Source organism: Chaetodon trifascialis, chromosome 6 (genome assembly GCF_039877785.1).
Source record: "Chaetodon trifascialis isolate fChaTrf1 chromosome 6, fChaTrf1.hap1, whole genome shotgun sequence".
NCBI classification, from domain to species: domain Eukaryota; kingdom Metazoa; phylum Chordata; class Actinopteri; order Chaetodontiformes; family Chaetodontidae; genus Chaetodon; species Chaetodon trifascialis.
The window spans coordinates 26,181,053-26,202,016 of NC_092061.1; the positions used below are offsets into that span (position 1 = coordinate 26,181,053).

At 41.9% G+C, this 20,964-nt stretch overlaps 1 protein-coding gene across 1 annotated transcript in view; it reads right to left on the reverse strand.

Annotated features, from left to right (window-relative positions):
- Positions 1–3,230: 3,230 nt before the first annotated feature.
- The window catches only part of mamdc2a (MAM domain containing 2a), a 31,857-nt gene continuing 14,123 nt past the window's right edge, over positions 3,231–20,964 (reverse strand). The window contains exons 7-15 of the mRNA XM_070964541.1: positions 13,437–13,530; positions 12,422–12,568; positions 10,822–11,087; positions 10,568–10,664; positions 9,224–9,370; positions 8,616–8,875; positions 7,472–7,556; positions 7,182–7,244; positions 3,231–3,265 (exon numbers count right to left, since the gene is read on the reverse strand). Coding sequence (XP_070820642.1) covers positions 7,183–7,244; positions 7,472–7,556; positions 8,616–8,875; positions 9,224–9,370; positions 10,568–10,664; positions 10,822–11,087; positions 12,422–12,568; positions 13,437–13,530 — 1,158 coding nt within the window. The 3' untranslated portion in view covers positions 3,231–3,265; position 7,182. The remainder of the gene's footprint in view (positions 3,266–7,181; positions 7,245–7,471; positions 7,557–8,615; positions 8,876–9,223; positions 9,371–10,567; positions 10,665–10,821; positions 11,088–12,421; positions 12,569–13,436; positions 13,531–20,964) is intronic.

Consider the following 20,964-nt stretch of genomic DNA (forward strand, 5'->3'; position numbering starts at 1 on the left):
TGGTGTTCTTGACTCCTCATACGGTGAGTTTTCTATCCTTGGGAACTGAACCAGCCCTCTCTGATGATACCAAGACTCTCATTCTGAAAACTATACATATAAGCAAAGAAACATTTAAGTTTAGTAACTCTGCTTCTCTGAAAATTTGTTAACTGTTGTGTAGGTCTCGACAGACATCCAGGATCCAGACCATTACTGTTAACTGATATTGTCTCAGAAATTGATGACATAGTAATCTTCCACTTGGCCTAAGTTCCATCTATTACTGTCTTGTTAGTAAATTCAGTGGTATAATGGAGGCCCTAAAGCAGCATTGGGAAAGGGACCTAGAGTGATGAGGAGTGGGAGGTTTTGATTAAGAAGATGCTTATGCCATGAAACATGCCACGTCAAAATCACTCCAGTTTAAAGTATTTGATTTGCTCTGTTGGACTTTGTAAAGTATGGACTGGGTCTGATTTCTTCTAATTTTTTTGCTGCTGATGCAGTTCTAACCAAGATGATGTGCAGATGTTTGGAAGTTGGCCTAAAGTTCTTTGAGGGGCAAAGTCAGGGGGGAAAAAAAAGGACTGGCCACTGCACTCAATTTCACCTCATCTCTGTCTTCTAAATCACTGAAATGACCAATACTTAATACAGAAACTGTTTTTTTGAAGGACTCATAAAACATACACGATAGGAATGAATGACAGATGTAGCCAGGATCACACCCAGTGGAGCAGGTTGTTCAGGTGGGAGAGGTTTAATTGTACGGATTGGGTGGAAAAGGTTGCCTCACAGCTAGAAGGTCCCGGGTTCGATTCCCGCCTGGGGCGCTGAGGGCGTGTCCTCCACCATGCCTTTGGTGTCTGCCTGCTGCCCCTTATCTCAAGGAAAGGGGCCTTTCTGTGTGGAGTTTGCATGTTCTCCCCGTGTTCACCTGGGGTTTCCTCCATAAAAAGAAGCCCCCTCTAAAACATACATGACGATCACCACCTGACCAATGGTGACAAAGAAGGAATTGCGTCCCTGGGTGCCGGTCGGCTATCAGCCCACTGCTCCTGGTCTGCCGCGGAGGAAGGACTTACCAGGATGGGTTAAACGCAGAAGAAGAATTTCATTAAGCATGGCATGTGTGTGCATGTTGTGTAGTGTGATGAATAACGAATAAAGAGTAGTGGTAACACACCAATGTTTCCAGTTAGATGGAAGAGATGGTTTTGAGGGTGATGAGGAAGTTGCGGTTGGAGTGATTACTCCGACCTTCCTAAGCAAAGCTGAAGAGATGGATCTGGGTGTTCCAGTGGATTGAGGGAACCCCATTCCTTCTCCATCGAGTACCCCCACAGGAAAGACGTGGACCAGCTGCAGCTAGCTGCTGCCTTCCATTCCCCCCAGGTACCCATTCTAGGATTAGCCCAAAGCACCACTCAGCGCAGGCATGATAAATAGCCTATTCCCAGTGTTCATAGAAACTTTCTGAAAGGCCAGACTATGATGGCCATTTGGATACATAACAATTTACGGTCATCATGATCCTTCACTGAGAAAAATGAAGGTCTTAAAACTTTGACACAGGGACCCTTCAGCCAGGGCCCATGTTAAGGTCCTTATTAAGTCAGCTTAGTGCTGCATATTTTTAAAATACATTTTCTGTGAAATCACATATCAGTTGCCACACCACAAATGAGGAGCTGTTGGTCTGGAGCCCTGGGTCAGCTGCCTGCTTTCGTCTGGTTGGTGATCCAGCTGTGATTTGCCTCTGTAGCAATGCACTCTTCAACCTTACATTCTGAAAAGGACAATAATGAGAGAATCTTCATGACCATACCACTATAACACCATACAGAACAAGGCTGTGAGTGAAACTGATTCTGCTCTCTCAGATCAGAGGAATATTCCAACCATTAGAGGGTGCTCTCACCTCACAGACCGCAGAGGGCACTCAGCTCCACTCCGCCCTCAGATGTGGGCAGAATCAGTGACCCGACAGAACAGAGATGGTAGCACACAGACCTCTGTCAGCTGGTTCAAGGTCAGTGTTTGGAACTTTCCTGGACAGTTATGGATTCACATGCAAACTATACTATTCCTTCTTAATGCTTGATCCTTGAAAATGTATGTGTGGCTCTTAATTAAACATTGTTCATGTTGTGAAAAAGACATTTTTGCCACAAGCAAATGTTATTTAGAAGCCTCTCAGTGGATTCTGGTTCTGGTGATGTTGATAGAAAGCTTCCTGCAGGCTTGAATTCACACATCACTGAGTCAGGTTTAACAGTAGATAAATTAAAACTAACAATACTGCAACTATTCATTTAATTTTTTAGATCTGTGCTTTCCGGGCTGTCACATGTCAAAATGTGTTCAGTGAATAGAACAGACATAATAGAAAGCTGTGTGAGTGATATACATGCTAAATACTGACACGGCAGATTGGAAGCTTGTACACAGTGTCAACTTTTTGGCAAAATTCAGTTTCTTAATGTAGAATTATTTGGTGATATTCCTTTCGTGATTTTTGTGTTGCAATATGAGTCACAGATGTATGACACATCAAACAGTATAAAACTGCCTGTGGAAAATGTTTCTGTTGATCTTTATTCTCCTTTATTCTTTACATACTATCTATGTCCTGCATGTAGGCCATAGAATGGATTATATAAAAAAAAAGAAAGAATGGAAGACAAAGAAAATAAAATGCTTCAAAACATGAGCTTTTCTAATTTCACTCATAATGTATTACTTGAGGTGTGTGTTGTCCATAAGATGCTACTTGGGGCCGTAAGATAAATTTCATCCAACTATAGCAAAGCACACACAGGCAATGAGGTTTGGTTGGGAAAGAAATATGTAAAAACTGATAATCATTAGCTCCAGCAGTCAAAGTTTAGGATCACTATTGAATGTACAATAATAATAAACCATAAGGTACTTTCTCTTACATCATTTGTGTAACACCATGCTATGGTTAGCAGTTGTTGATGGACAGACTGATTAAACTACATCACTATTCTTCAGTCCATCACGTTCAGTCACCACCAGCTCGTGTATGTCGAGATACAGCATCTCCTGATGATCATGTTACTGAAATATAAAAAAGCAATCAAGCAGACAGGGTCAAGAGGTCAGGGACTGTTTTTTATTGTTTATTACAACTTGGGTCTTGTTTTCATAGTAGACGATCATAAAGATACAGATTTTAAACAAGCTCCCAGGGTTCCGTCCATCCATTGGCTTAGACAGGAAGCCTGGTGTCCTTCTTCCCAACCATGTGCTCCAGTTCCTCATGGGAAAGATAAGAAACTGTCAGATTCCATCGGTGCAACAGCAGATCAGGTCACTTTCTACATTTCCTCGAGAATTTTCATAATAAGTCTTGTAGCTCCTGCAGCCTGTTTTTTCTTCTGGCACTTATTTGATCGTATTGGCTATTACTGAAGACTCAGTCATTATTTGAACACTAGCTTTTATATGAGAATTTACAGTCTTGTGGTCCAGATCTGCCCCCAGCTGGTCGTGTCAGAATAACCCCACAGGGAGGTGTCCAGGGTCGTCCTGATCAGATGCTTGAGAGTCCTCACCTGTTTAATGTGAAGGAGCAGCGGTTTAACTTGGAGTTGTTGTGAATGCCTGAGCTCCTCACCTCGTCTGCCAGGGTGTGCCCAGACATCTTGAAGGAAAGTCATTCAGCCTTTTGTATCTGTCAAAACCCGTTACCATGGAATGCAGACAAGTAAATCTAAGTGTCTAAACTCTGGCCCGCGGCCACGTGGGGCCCAACACCTTAATCTGTATGGCCCGTGACTTATTTCAAGACTGAAATATTTGGCATGTTGAGTGCATTAAGAAGCTGTTCTGTTTTGTGAACGCTAGCTGTCACTATCAAAATATCAGCAAGCAAGCACTCTGAATCACAATTATATGCACACATGAAATTATTTGTTGTGAATCTCTGATTTATTGAGATGCCAATCAGTGAGTGTGCACTTCCTCAAGATGGTGTTCAATCATCTGACAGGCACTTCATTTGCAGCATACTCACACCAGTACTTTGAATCGTGAAAAAACGCTGGTATTTATAACTACGTCACTGTGTTCCCAGATCTTGGCAGTTACTTTGGTGAGTACCATGTGAGTTGTAGAAAGCTGTAAAAAATCAAATGATTCTTTAAGGACCAATAGTGTGATGTATGTTTATTCGTGCCTGACATGGTGGCTCCAGCATCTCAGAACAGTCATGACAGGTCCATGCACTACAGTGTCTAGAGGTAATATTAGAGTGAGATAAAGAAGAATTAGAGTCTAGAGGCCAGCAGAGACGTTTCCTCTGAGTGAAGACCAAGGTACAATAACAGCTCGACAGTGGTGCACAGGACATCTACAGTACATGCACAGCTGAGCAGTCAGGTGTTTGCAGAGGTTTGAAGCAGACCCATATGATGCTACTGGGTTAGCATGGGTCAAACCTCTAGGGAAGGTTTCCAGCACCTTACTGAATCCATGCCTTGAAAAGATGTGGATGTACTGATGACAGAGGATTCATTAAAAAACACCAGACAAAAAAAGCGATCAGTATCTAAGTGCCGAGACCAGGGGAGGTGGAATTATTACTGAGTGAAATCTGATGAAAAAATAACCAACGCAGCCTTCTGAGATGAGATATGTAAATATCAGCAGAGTTTTATGTATTGGCATTCAAAGTTGAAACCTGTCCATAGTTAAGCATCCCCATCTCCTGGACCTCCAGCCACGTCGAAATTCAAACAACTGATACTATAAACAAATATATACAGAACAGAGTGAATGAGCACACAGTGCAGCAATGGAAGTCCAAATGAAGGAAGCATTATTAAAAAGATTAATGTTCTCAAAATGAATGTCTGATCCTTACTGACAGCTCCAGGCTCACAGGGATGGTGGCAGGTTTGTCTGCAAAAGCAAAGTGTACTGCAGATTCTTAATGCTTTCGTGGTAATGTTGTGTGGATGTGTGCTTTGTGTACTTTGCTTCCTCTCTACACAGCAGCAGTCGAGGCCCTGTGCCACTATGCACCACAGTGTGTAAACATTTGTTTCACCCCTTATTTTCTTCCATACAGTTTTCCAGTTCTCTTAAATCCAATTGAGCTCCCTGAGCTGAAAGGTTGATTATCTGAATTGTAAGTCAGTTTTAGTTCTCCCTTTTTGGGCTGGAATCAACATCCAATTCATAAATTCCTGACTGGAAATCGTGTGTAGGATGAGATTGGCAAAAAATATACAAACCAAAAATGAATGTATCCTCCTAACAAGTGTTGTGTGTATTAAAGGCTGATATATTCGTACCATAAAGCTTCATTGCTTGTGAAAAAATCCCCCCTCCTATTGGAAATGTATTTTTCTCTCGTTCCTACAGAATGTTTGAGTCACTGTGCAGAATGATGTACGTGCAGAGCTTGACACCAGAAGGCTGTTTTCACATTCATCTGCAGAAAGTGTACAAATTCTCTGTGCTGACTGAAAATATGGTTTGAAGATGCATCGCAAACAGTCCCAATCCTGGTCCAGTATTCCACATACACACATGTGACGGGGAAACCTGAAGCCTCCAGTGCGCATACAGTGAGAATGGACTTTACAGTGAAGTAGGAGACATCTGTGTCTAGCAGTTAAACTGCCACAGAAGGAGTAGGTTCAGGATATTAATGTGGTGATTGTACTTTTGTTTTCTTCAAAAATCTCGTCAGACACACATTAGACATTTTTTTATGTATACCTTTTACATGTGTGGGGAGGATCTTTAAAGACACATCAGTGAGCCATAGTTTCTTTTCTCCTTAAGTGGGGAAGGGAGGCAAGAGACAGGCAATTACAACGAAACCTGTTTCTTGTTTCCTCCCCTTTATGAGTGTATGTGATCTGTTTGTATGAGGTGTCCTTCCTGTTCTATGATCTCCTCCCCTGTGCTGTGTTTCATTTGCTATTGCTGCTGTTTGCTGTTCATGCAAATCCAACACTTCCTCCATATGGTTCATATTAAAACGTTTCCATTTTTCTTCCTTTGCTACAGGACACCTGGCATACAGGCCTCCCTTAGGAGGCGAACTGGCTGATGCATAAAGTTTACTGTGCATATTTTCTGCCTTTTAGTGCAGAGTCACACACTCTTAAATGTCACACTAGCAACAGACCTCCCAGATACAGAATACACTTGTTTTCTGGAGTCTGTGACGTCCCCCTGAGCCCCAGCTATTTTACATGTCAAGTCTATTTGCTAGTCACTGGGAGTGCTGCTCAGTATTCAATGGAGCCATTTAGTATGTGTTTGTTTTGTTTGTTCTCATGGGCCCTCAAGAGGATCCACAGACAAATATCTGCATATGAATGCAGATAAATGTGGGAAAACAGCTAATGAAAAGCTAAATAGTCGTCAGAAAATACTGTACAAACTGTCAGAATTTGTATCTTGAGCGAGTCCCATCTTGCCTGACCTAATGGTGTCACCGTGTCTGCCTATGAAACATCAGTGTTTAGTGCTACTGGGAGTAGTTTTTCTGCTGATAACTTAGTAAGAAACTTGACTTATGTGTTCGTATATCAATATTTTGAAGAATGTGAGCTCCCAAACTTGTCACGTAGGCTCCTGTGTGTCCCCCAGCACTGCTGTTTTAATGTAAAGATGTAAATGATTATCAGGCTCTAGAGGAAAAATCTTGATCCAGATGTGTTTGGCCCTGGGTGATGTCATGACAGGCAATCCTCAATGTTGTGTTTCCTCCAGGAGTCAGACTTTCTATGAAAATGACAGACCAGTACTGCTTTGTAACTGAAATACCCACTTTCCTTCACCTTTGGGCATATTTGACAAATATTTGTACATCTTTCTGTGCATAGTGTCAAAAGGGACTTAATTGTAGTTGTGTGATTGGGTGTCATGAGAATGAGGTGCAACTGTTGTGACATGTAATTGGATAAATCACACATTCCATTATCTTGCACTGTGATCACAGAAACATTGAGGATTAAAGAACAACGATTGAAACTGCTTGACTGGGAAGTGAAGAAAGACAGCAGTGCAGTGTGGTGGAGGTCCTGACTGCAGCATAACCATTGCTCTACAACTGTGTAAATTGTCATGGTCGATTGTTCACATTCACACTTCTGAAAGCCACCCACACTGAAAAACTACCAAGCATTTATGGAGAAAGACTCCCCGCCAACCTCAGTTCTCAATCTCATTGAAATATTCTGAGAAGCCCGAGTATGGAGTGACGTCTCCAGGATCTGAAGGAGGACAAAACACACATGTTACACTTCCACTCATCTAACAGTGTGCATAGTGTTGATTTAACAATGTTATTGTACAAATATCTTAATCATTTCAAAGTCTAGTTTTACAGGAAAAAGAATTCAAATTTTGGTCTGTCCAGTAATAATACGTCCGCATACGTTTGACAGAGAGGTGACAGTGAGACACGACAACAGCTGTTCAGACTGTGTATTATACCAACCTTCACACGGTCCCCTTTTAAAACGGATGTCATCAATAGCGATATCACTTCGTAGTGATGGGCCTCGGATGGCTTCAAATATAATCTGCCAGAAACAGAAACTATGTGACTACATTAACCAAAGACCATGTCAAGATGAAACGGTGACGTCCACTAGCCACAGACCAGAGTGGCACCAGTGTATTATGGACCTGATTTATTTAGACTAAAAATTCAATTTCAATTGTGACACATGACTAAGAATGCTAAATAAAGCTGGTAGTCAGGCAACTGAGTGAAAAATTACAGAACAGACAATAAGAAACTGTTTATGTTTGGTAAGTTTCTTCAGACAGGCTGTTACATGTAGCACAGCCATTTAATTCACCTGAGACTACAACAACCAATCACATCTGACCCAAAGTAACAACCAGTATGTGTCAGTTAGTGTGGGCTGAGTGTGGCTTGAAAAGGCCCAGAGTAGCTCCTGAATAGACCTTGTGGCGAGACTGTTTTTGTAATGCAGCTGACAATTATGACAGCCAGTGTCAAAACATATGACAAATAGTTTCTTTAGGTTTGATCGTTAGGCCTGCTACACCATGTTCATGCCAGGTCATGTTGTCTTTGTGAGAACAGAGAATCTAATGCACAGGCGTCTCTAACAAAATATGGATTCATGCTGCATATCACTGCAGAGGCAAATTTGACGATAAGCCGTGATATTGTATGTCATAAAAAGCTTTACGTTTTCAAGAGACCCTATGGCCCAGCTGTGGCCCTGAGACTGGATACATACCTTTTGACCAGCCAGAATAATAATAATAATAATACTATATTAAACTTATATAGTGCTTTTCATGATACTCAAAGACTCATAACAGATGCTTAATTATTTGAAGATACAAATAACAGGGCTATAAAAATTATTTTGCAAGAAATGTGACCATAATGCATGCAATGCAAAGCACAATTCCACAATGCAAAGAGGTTTTGTACTCTTAGAGCAAATAAGTTACAGCTTGTTGTACCACAGTCTGTGTTAGCCACATTAATTCAATTATGAGTACATACAAGCAAAGCTACTAGCTGTTGTTTGCTATTTCATGGTGTCTCTCACTACCGTATGTTAGGAGACAGTCTCTGACTCCTGTCATCTACGTACCTGGTGCCGGACATCACAGTGGTAGTCCACCATTGCCCTCATCCAGCTGACGCTCTGCTCACCGCGCCGTCTCCACAGCAGCGTGTCCTGCTCTCTGCTGCTGTGTCGCAGAAGCACGCTCAGTATCCCGGTGCCTGATCCATACATGTGGTAATAAAAGATCAAACACTGAGGGGAAGAGGAGCCCCGCAGGTCAGAGGTCAACAGCCGAGCTTTGTGACCAGGACGCATGAGGGACGCCTCGATGTACATGAAGTACCCTGGAGAAGCACAGAGCGGAGAGAACCATGAATAACACACTTTACATTGTGGAACTTTATCAATCCCAGCTGAGACTTGTTATTGCAGCTGTAAGAGGACAAAACACAAAGAAGAACAGATTACTGTGTAAAAGACAACAATGAGAACAGAGTGCATATAAACATCCAACAGCTCCAACATTCAGACATCTTCAGCAGAATTATATAAATACATGTTTGTCAAAGTCTGATGGGCTGAGATTAAAATCTTAAACAGTGGGATGATGTATTAATCCTTCTTTTTTCACATCATGCACGGGGTTCCATCCAGCCGTCATGCCGGAATGAATGAATAAAGCAATGACTCACCCACCCCAGTGGTGTGGTCTCCTCTGGGTCCTGTATAGGAGGTGGGGGTGTGTCCTCGGACTCGCATCCAGTCGGCTTTGTCTTCTCTCTTATCCTGGATATAGCCACAGATTCCACTTTCAAAGTTACACTGACCTGGGAGTGAGCCTGTGGAGCAAACACACACAGTCAGTGTATAAGGTGAAGAAGGACACTCGAGGCTCCATTTACTGAGAAAACGGATCACTCTGTGAGAGGAGGCACAGCACACAGGTCAGTGGTCGGGAAAAAACAATAACATAATGACATTGATTCTAAAACATATACTTGGCCACAGTCACCTTGAAAGTTTGTGACTTACTGAGTGAGTGATGAAGTCACACCATTGGTATGTGGCTCTTTTAAATGAAGGGCGAATGTTGGTTACATACCGTAACTCCACATTCTATGAGTATAGGCGCAGCCATCTAAGCTTTGGCCCTTCCAGTTCCTTTAACCAGCTGAAGAAAAAGCTGTTTTGGGAGCCAATTGTCTGATCTAAGCTCAGCTTACACACAATGTGAAACATTGTCTTAACCTTCAGAACAATACAAAGATATTATTCTATAAATGAATAGATAATAGAGATCAGAGTGCAAATGCAGTGACATGCACATCTGTACATCTGGTCTGTTCTGAGGTCAGTTTACCTCAGCCTTTGATGGCAAATACATGTAATATCTACACTTGTGTATTTTTCAAATCAAATACCACTTTTTTGTTTGTTTGTTTGTTTGTTTGTTTTAAGAATAATGAGGAGCCAATTCTAAACTTTCCTATCACAGAATTGTTGACTCAGTTGCTCCGTACAAGGTTAAGAAGTTAAATATTCAAGTACCATTATGGCTGAATAAGAACACACTGTCCACTAAAAACAGAAATGCATTTACAGACTTGTTTTGAGTGATGTCTTTCATTGCTTTAAGAAGGACATAAACACCCAATGCACACGCTGGAGCCTTTAAACCCTTACCATTCCTGGAAATTTCAGTCTTTTTTCACTGAAAAAAGATTTACAGCTTCAAGCGCAGCAAACATAAACCTCCATATGGTCCCCTCTTGAAACACAAAACTTATAGCAGCCCTTTAAGACTGGGGCCAAAGCACGACAACACCTCTCTGACTGTAATTGTGTTTGTCTCTCTTATGTATCCCATATAAGTCCAAGAAGGCTGCAAGTTATCATTAAATCTGTAATAGTTAATCTGTAATAGTTATGTTCTACTCTCTCTGGCACATGATTTTCTTGTGTTGTTTTGACTTGATCTAAGAAAACAATATAAAGTTTTAGGAACTTCAAAGTGAATATTTTTGGGAGTCTTTCACCTGCTGTGATTTGACAGTCCCCCAGGGTCACGGTGATGTCATCAATGGCCACCAGGCCACATTCCCAGAAGTTCTTGCATATGCTGGCAAACACAAACTGGGAAACAGAGAAAAAGGCTGCTACTGAAACATTCATCCAGTTACCGTCCCAGTCCATTCACGCTATTCATCTCTCATCCTGTGTTTCAATTCTTCCATTCAGGTCATTCAGAAACATCAACCTCCACATACATGGCCCATCTATTGTTTCATACCTTGGACAGCATGGGCTTCATGTAGGTGATCTCCACCTCAGTCCATACAGCCCTGGAAGTGTCAGCCAGTGTCCATACCTTCTCCTGGGCCACATTATTCTCGTCATAAATGTACAGAACCAGAGCATTGTCTACTTTCCTAAATCCGTGAAGCAGGTAGTAGAACCTCAGGCAGTATTTGTGGTTCCCTGGTAAGAAGGGACCATGAAGCCGACCCATATAACCAGGCCTCGAAGTGAAACGAGTGTTTGCCAGCAGGAAACAACCTAAGAAAATAAGACAAAGAACATCATTAAGGACAGAACAGCAGTAAAGTTAGTTCAAATATGTGTTTAACTACAGTGATAATGGTGTAAAGTAAAATGCCCTCTGCATCATAAGAACACTGATTTTCTCTTGTGGGTGTAGAGTTGCAAGGATCACATATACTAACAGTGGAACAATTTCACAAAATTTCTATTTCAGGACGACACTGTAATGATGTGTAATATACAGCGTGCTGTTAAAACCCACCTATCAACTGTGCAGATGTTGGAGATAATGAAAGCCAGGTCACTGTTCTTTCCTTGCATAACGAGTTGCACCACAGCTTTACTTTAGAAGGAAATGATCTGCACATTTTTTAACTCTGAATGATGAAATGTGTCCATTTTCCCAAATTTCTCATGATATTTGTTTATTAGAATGTAATAGCTAGTCAGTTCTCACTTACATAACATTAGCAAAATGTAATGTAATGTAACCACTGTCACAGGTTTCCTCTGTTCTCCACCCGATTTAGGAATGAGCTCCCAGGACTGAATCAGGATGCTGGCCAAGAGATTACACTAATACTGTACACATAAACAATGCGGGGAAAGAATTTTAAAAGATGAAACAAAATTCTAGAAAAAAAAGGATCACAATGCACACAGTGAAGTAAACTGAAAAACCCTGAAGCGGTTTGTTGTGTTGGATGTTGTTTTGGGCCTCTGGCCAGCTTTTGTGATGCCAGCAGGGCCTGGATTCAACAAAACCACAAAATGGACCTTCCATGATTGTAAGTCCCACAACTGGTCACGTCACTCTCCAAGCAGCCCATGAAAATGACACACTCATGCTTTTAACTTTTTAGTGGTGTATGTCTAAAATGTTCCCACGTGTGAAATACAACAGAAATGCAAGGAGGAACCTCAGCCACAGCCTCACAACGTTTTTCAAATTCAGGTTAGAGGAGGCGCTGGTTACAGTTTGTGAAGCTCCTGCAATGGAAAAGTGCTAAACAATGGCCTTTGCATTTCTTTCCTACCACTTCATAAACACAGTTCATTGGTCAAGATATAGATATTTTTAAATGGTGCACCAGCAGCGTTTGTGATCCATTTATATTATTACTCTGTACATTGATAAATGACATCAAGCTCACTGTAGGATTGTTATTTTTAGAGCAGAAATGAAGTCATAAAGAAAGATGTTGACTCTAGATCATGATAATGCTCATGCTCATGTACAGAAAAACACAGAAGGCATTTGTTTTACACACCACATATCTAAATGATCCATCTCAGTGTTGCCACACAGCAGCATTCGGTGCTGGAGTCTGCGGTGCAGTGTGACTCACCTGCTCCTGTGGTATGGTCTCCTATCCTGTAGGCATTAGGCTTAACTGAAACTCTGTTCCACACCTTACTCTCTGCTCTCTCCTGATAGTACAGACACAGCCCATTCTCAAAGTCACAGTTGGCTATCGAGGGGTCAAAGGTCGGCTCTGGAACACAAAACACAGCATCTCCAATATGAACCTGCCTGGTTAACAGAGGTCAATGATAAGAATAGTGTGCATCATCCAAGTAAAACAGGGACCAGGGGTTAAGGTTACATCTTCCACAGATTTAACATCATGGAAAAAGGCACAAATGTGTTCACTGATTTTAATGTTGAGAAGAAGCCATTTACTTTAGTGCCACTCTCAGGTTAAATTAGGTTAAATCAGGATAAATTACCTTAACGTAAGTTAACAGTTAATACTGATGCTATGTGTGTTGGGTGCCTGACTTGTCTTTATCTTTCTCTTGCTCTCTCCTCCCTCCTTCCTTTAAATCTCTCACATTTGTCCCTCGGTTCCTCTCTCCCTGGCTGTCATATTTTTAACCCTTTTCTTCACTTCCTTTAGCTCTCTTCTTCATCCTTCATTTTCCTCTGCTTCCTGTTTTCATGCTCGTCCTCATTTTCTCTTGTCTTCTGAATGTAACTCAATAGTTTAACTCAGTTCTGATTCATTTCCTTTCCTTATTCAGCTTACATTTTATCCAGGGGTCTTGAGTGACATGTGCTGGCCTGTGGTTTGCCTTTAAGTCCCTGTTTGAAGTACCACCCAGAGGGCTTACTGTGGGTAGCTGTTGTAACTCTTTGAGCCTAACTGTAAAACTGATAACAAAAGAGTTAGTATACTCTTCCATAAGTCCAACACTTTTGCTTTGTGAGGTGCGATTAACATTGCAGCCTCTAGTGGCCACAAGTCAGATTTCAGAGTCCAGCAAATTTAAATCCAGCCAAATTAAACCTTGATGGTGATATAATACAGTCTGTGTCTGTGGTCAGCCCTTACCACTAAAGACATAAATGCCTCCTCTAACCTGTGTCAGTATGGCAGAATTCAGGGGAAAAGGAGATGTCATCAATGGCCACGTATCCACCTCTGGCACTGTTAAAAGCCACCTCAAATACCACCTGGTAACATACAGAGACATAAAAAGCAACCGTTAACAGATGGTACATGAGCAATGTATGACTTAGACCTATTAAGCCTGAGAACATGCTCCGCAAATTGTTAAACACATGTTGTGAGCATGACAGACACTGATAGACGAGACAGCTGGAGAAGCCAGACAGTGACATCAGTGCAGAGTAAATTCAGTAACATGGGTTAGTCAGCGCTGTTTGGTGGAAAAGCTCTGTACGACTCTTGGCTCGGCTGGACAGAGGAGCCGACCCAGTTAGTAATGTTACGCAAGCTTCTTTCCACAGAGGCAGCAGCAGGCTGTGGGAGGTGTTCTGGCTGAATGCACAAGGAGAGGAAACCGTGGAGTCATAGGGAAGAACACACAGCTGAATGTGCAGTGGAAAGCCACAGAGGAGTGACTGCATGTGAGTGCGTGTGTCTACGCTGCTGCGCACAACACAACAATAAGAAAAAAGCACCATGTGTTTTTCTTTCATGATGTTTGGAAAAATGTGATCTTTCTGCAGCATAAAAAGAAACTAAATGAACGGAAACAAGAGGCTCACAGCAACGTCTGCCTGCACTGATATGTCTGAAAGCACACTAGTCTAATAGCAGACACTTGAAATAAGTTCATTAGAAATAAAATGAGCAGGGGTTAGCACCAACTATCTCTCACAAACCAACTAAGCAGGACCTGACTTCAGAAAGCTGAGGCCAGTACCAACAGCTCATTCACAGTATTTACAATACTCTGCAATGCTGCACACACTTACAGTTTAAATCATTTGAAATGAGAGCGCACCTCCAGCCAAGGGGTTACTACAACTAGCACTGAATGAGTAATCTTTTTTATATTGAAATTGTGAATTTTCAAAACACAACAATCACAACTTTAATGACATCATTTTTAAAAGTGTCTTCAGAATCACATGGGTATATCATCGTTTTAGGTTTATTGCCTTAGAAGCACTGGGCCTCCAGTCTGTCTGAGAAACTAAAGTTAGCTCTGCAGAGGTTTTAAATAGTGGTGATGGCTGTGTGTATCTACTTCAAACCTTATTACAGGTGAACGCATTACCAATGACAGAAAAGAAACACTCATTAGCATTGGGAAAGGAAGCATAGAGATTGGGAGAGCAGCAGACCATCAGACAATCACTGCCCAAAACCCAAAAATCTTCAGACTTTCCAGGCAGACCAGCTGGATTTAACGCCACCACAAGCGCGACCCAGGAAGAGGGTGAAGAGAGATAAGAGACTAGGGTTGACACCTTCAATGTGGAAACACCTTGCCGGTGGCCCCCAGCAGCCCCATGCCCAGTGGGCATGCATTCTTATGTAACAATCTGTGCTTGTTATGCATCAATTTCAAAGTCCTCTGCTACTCTCAGTATGAATGTAAAGGAAATAAAGAGTCATGAAGAGTAATTGTGGGCATTCTCACTAAATCTCATTCTAACCTTCAGTCCAAGGATGGGTAGCATAGCCTGGGCAGATTAATGTCCAGTTATTTGGTTATTGGTTAAATTTTTCTCTCTCTCACAAACACACCCACGCCCACAAATACTAGGTTTTCCTCACTTCTGGGGACATTACATAGACTTACATTCATTTCCTGTAGATTTACCATAACCACTACTTGCCTGACCCTTACCCTAACCTTAAACTAAGCCTAACCTTACCTTAACCTTAACACAAGTCTTCACTCTAAACTGTAATGATTTACGTTATGGGGACCTGCATGTTGTCCCCACAAGTAAGGTGAGTCCTCACAATGTGACTCTGTAAATTGATTTATGTTCCCACAACATGAGTAATACACACACACACACACACACACACACACACACACACACACACACACACACACATAGGCTTGCAGAGCGGGTGGGTCTTCTGCTTACATCCTCACAGGACTGTCAGCTTGTTAATTTGGGAGAATGGAATGGTGTAGCTAACGATCACATGTTGATTCAAAACACAGCACCATCTAATAACGGCAGCACACACAAAAGCCAAGAACAGTTTACTCCGGCTAACCCAGCAACAGGGAACCAGAGACTCTTTGCCTTCGGTGCCTTCTGCCTCTTATCTTGAGGAAAGGGGCCTTTCCGTGTGGAGTTTGCATGTTCTCCCTGTGTTCACCTGGGGTTTCCTCCATAAAAAACCCCCACTAAAAAAACATGCAATAAGATCACCACCTGACCAATGGTGACGAAAAGAACTGGGTCCGACTCCTCGGGCGCCGCTGTCGGCTGGCAGCCCACCACTCCTGGTCTGCCGCGGAGGAAGGACTTACCAAGGGTGGGTCAAATGTGGAGAAATAATTTCACAAGAAGCATGGCGTGTGCATGTAGTGTGCATTGTGATGTGATGTAATAAATAAAGTACGTCTCTTCTATTCTCTTTGCAGTGACCTGGCTCCCTCACAACATCCTGGATCAAGCTATAGCACCTGACAGGTGGACTGTGTTCAGCACTGACAGAACACAAGTCTCTGGTAAGATGAGGGGAGGTGGACTCATCAGTTCTTTTCATCAATGATGCATGGTGTTCAAACATAGTCAAAGTTGATGGACAATGTTTCCCAGATGTCAGGGGGAAACAATACCCAGGATCATGTTTACACAAACATTCTTGGCGGCAACAGAGCCGCCCACCTCCACTTCAAACAATTAGACCACATTTCCCTGCTTCTCCTGCCAACTTATTACCAGCTGATTAAAAGGATCAAACCATCAGAAAAAATACTTCAAATGTGGACAGACGAAGCTACATCAGGTTGACTGCTGCAACCGAGGAGAACCACATCAATCATGCATCAGCGAAATGTGCTGGTGATGTGGTGATCACAAAGACAATAAAATCATTCCCAACCAGAAAGCTTGGATGAAAGTATGTTTGAAGAATCCTGCTCAGTGTGCATGTGCGCAAAGCTGCTAGACCTGATTATATTCCTGGCAGTGTTTTCAGAGCATGCGCCAACTAGCTAGTTGATATATTATCACTAACGACATTTTAACTATGCCACTTCCAAAGTGATTGTCTGAAAGCATTCCCACCTGCTTTATGACAGCCACCATTGTCTTTGTACTGAAAAAGTCTGCTGTGTGCAGTCTAAATGACTGCAGCTCTGTGGTACTCACCCCTATTCTGATGAAATGCATTGAGACTGGTTCTCCGGCATTCATCAAAGACAACTTCCCAGCGAGACTGGACCCTCGCCAGTTTATATTCAGAACCGATAGATCCACAGAGCATGCCATCTCCACTGACCACCTCTCAGTCTTCACACACCTTGAAAATAACAAGACTTACATCAAATGCTGCTTTTTCACTTCAGATTAGGATTCAACACAATCTCTCCCATGAAACTGACAGGCAAACTTAGCACTCTGGGCTTGAGTATCATACTCTGCAACTGGATATTGGACTTCCTCACAAACAGATCCAGACAGTTTGGATTGGCACTCAAACCTCCTCCACTGTAGTGCTCCACAGTGGAGCCACCCCAGGCTGTGTGCTCAGCCCCCTGCTGTATACCCACAACTGCAATCTTCAACATGGAAGGAACTCTGTTGTGATGTTTGTGGACACCATCGCCATCATTGGCCAGATTTCAAACAGCAATGAGAATTCATGTCAAGAAGAAATGACCAATCTTGCGGGGTGGTGCACAGAGAACAACCTATTGTTCACCGTCAATAAAACCAAGGAGCTGATTTTCGATTTTACTCACCCCAACCACAGCCTGTTCACCCTGCTGCCGTCTGGCAGAAGTATCAGCTGCTGTACCACCAGACTACAGAGCAGTTTCTTTCCTCAGGCTGTGAGACTCCTCAACTCATCCTCCACAATCCACCATAAATAAATGACATGGAGCTTTGCACTGACACTACGCACACTGTACATATTCTCTGGGTGTATGCATGTATAGCTATTTATTTGTTTATGTATATGGATACAAGTAACGGTACAAATGGTTTTATTTTCATTTTATTTTCTTACATATCTAAGCGACAAGTAACTGCATCATTTTATGTGATCTTATTCATGTAGAAACAAAATGGGTTTGTTTTGTACGAACACACAGGATCTTGTTTAACACTACGTAGAACTCCTGAATGACAAATCATTCCGATGACAGCAGGATTAATTTACTGTGTGCAGACACACTGAACTCATACTCTGAGCATAAAGAACTAAATACATTTTTCATGCTTCCTCTTTTGTATTAGAAACCTTTGATGCAAAACTTGCACTTTCTGTTCTTTACTGTCTCTCACTTTACAATATACTTGTATTCTTGCGACAATTTGGTTATTACAATACATGGTGGGTGGCACTGGGACGTAAACTCTGGCAATTCCCAGTCTGGAATCTACTCTTCAATAGTTCAACTCAAATTCCATTGAGATATACTGCTGACATCTCTGGAAAACATCAGTGTGCTCCAGTCTTTTTCCTGTCTGAGGAGTAGACAAGGCTTGGTTCACTGCGGTGAATACTGTCAAAAAGCAAACCATCTGACTCATGAATGTCTGTCTTGGAAGAACTGGAAATCAAAAGAGCTTTTTATGAACGCACATCATTATTTACCTTGAGGACACTTGAACTGTACAGGTCTCATCTGCCATTACTGCATTATATTTATAGTTACTGAATCAGAAAAATGTCTTGCTGAAAACATACAATCTGGAAAGAGAAAAGATTCAGACAGGACACAAACCCTGTGCGGGTGGTGTAGAATGCCTCTGTAAAGGTGGTGTCAGCCTACACCTACATATACATCTGCATCTACACTAGACTGTCCAGAATGAGGGGAAGGATAGTCAAAAGTGCAGTTTTTCAGCTGCTGAAGTCAGACGAACTCCTCCACACTAACAAGGCCAACACAGGCAGGCTGAGGATGAGCTTCCCCCCACAGGCCGTTCCAATCATTTATACTCAGACATTGGTCAGGACAACACTCACTGCTGATGACTGCAAGAAGTGTGCAGCAGCTATGAAGCTCACTTCGACAGAAGGGACGCATTTGTTTGAAGTGCAGTATGTTTCACATAGTTTCACAGTTCTCCAGTTAAGTAGTATTGTGTTTTCATGATGTTGGGGGACTACAAGACAGATTTAAGAAGAATGGTAAAATCTGTGAAACAGAGGCTAAGAACATCCCTTCTGGTCCCTATGGCTCAAGCTCTAACATCACTGGATCCTACATTTCCAATGATGCAACTTAATGGCATCTTTTGTTGCCACATCCACCCACGTCTTTGGCTCCTTCTGTGCAGTTTCTCTTAGAAATGTTCAATGTCTAAGCCCAAGATGAGATCACCCTGATGACACTATCGGGGTTATTTTCAGATTTGACAAGGCTCCTCCAAAGCCACAGAAGTAATTATACATAAACTGCATAGGTCTGACATGCACTGCAATAAATGCTGAAAGTAGTCATCATTAATGTTATTTGATTTGTACATTGCACATGCATAAATATTAATAACTGCACATGTGTATATATTTCTACAGTACTTTGGAATATTTCACATCATCACTTCGTCATGCCACTTTCTTACTCTTTAGTACAATGTTCTATAGTGCAACCCTTTCTATGTAAGTGGTCTGTATATATTGCATGCATCTGATTCCAGGTTTGGTTATTGATTGTTGGTTAGGTTATTTGGCTGTTGTTTGCTTTGAATTATTTAAACAGGAATACTGTTTTGGCCAGACCCATACGGTATGAGAGAGGCGTGACTGGCCTCATTGTTTCTGCACTTGGAGATCATGTTCCACATTAGTGAATACCTAGCCAGGTGGTGAGAAAAAGCCAGAGATGTCAACTTTTAATAGTGCAAAAACCGTATTAAGGCAGAAATCAAATATTCAGTGTAGCTGTTACAACTGAAACACATCAGTGTAAGTTTCTGTAAACTGGGAGAGGCAACATTTTGCAGAGCTAGTACATGGGATTTCTCAAGCTGTTGAGAACCCTGTGATATCCACCTGCAGGGAGCACAAACCCTCATATCTCTTTCCTGGCCAGCAAAGAGACTTTTATCAAGAGTCAACAGTATTTTCATAGCATGACTAATCATTGATTGAACAGTGATGAACAGTGTGACCAGCTGATAACAGATCCGGCAGTGACCACAGAAATGTTAGCCAAACTGTAGTGGAAACAGGCAACACCTTAGCCTTCCGTTTTACGGCACTAAACTGGCAGAAACAGCCGATAACAGTTTTGTGTTAATCTTTCTCTTTCCTTCTTTTTTATTTTTTTGTTTCTGATATGATTCATTGTAGGATTAGACATGTTTGTGCTCACACTGGTCCTCACAGCATCTCCTGTTTGCTGTACTCATTGCACCTATACACTCCCTTCATGATACCATGAACTCATAGTATCAGCAGCTGAGATGGTTGTTAAAGGAACAAACGACAAGTTCATTATTTCAGTTAGCTCCATCTTTTCAGTGTCATTACTGCAGCCAGCATACACCACTGTACTACACCTACACTGCACCATGAAACTAAAACTCCTTAGTTAAAGTATCATTCTTGAAGCCGTATGGGAATAAATCAGTATTGTGGCACAGAGGCCTGAAGAGCCTGGCACCATGCTTCTACAGACAATCAGAGGACATTTGTTTTGTTTTCTTCAACTCATTAAAGCAAAAAATGACAATCCAAAATGAGTAGTAAGACCATGGTTCTCGAGCTGACTCACTGTGTTCCCACAGAGAGACCACTGCTAATCATCAGAGCGTGATTTTATAGTTTTCAAAAATAGAATAAATATTACAAATCAGAGCAGGTTTGAAGCTTGAGTGTACTCTGAAGTATAATTTCAGTTTATTACCACTTTGATCTTGTGTGACAAAAAAATCTCAACACAAGGTTACTTCTCGGAGCTTTCAACCATATCTCACAGTCTTCAACAACAAACCGAGCTGCTTTGGGTCTCAGTTCATGACCTACATAACCTGAAGTATGGAACTTTGGTCACACGATAACAAATGGTTGTGCATGGGGTAAGATTGCAGTTTTGGTGTTGGATGTGAATGTCCTCCTTGAGGTTCCAAAACCAACATGTGGCCACCTCAATATCACACACGGCATTCCTCATGCGTCAGCTTCAGCTCTGCCTGTGGAGAAGGTTTCATATCAGCTTTGGAGGGACACATTGCTCATATTACTTGATATTATTGGATATGTGTACTGGCATTGAGGTGGTAGTGTGCAGAGGAGCCGCTGATGCAGGTGGCTTATAGGAACCAAGTGTTTCTGTGCAATGCTCCATTGCTATTACTTTGTGTTCTGGGTGTTTTTGTGTCTTTGAAATGTTATTTTAACCACTAACTGCGGTGGCCTGAAAGCTTAACACATGTGCAGCATTTAGCGAAGATGCTGCAAAGAGAGAAAACTCAACCAAATACAGA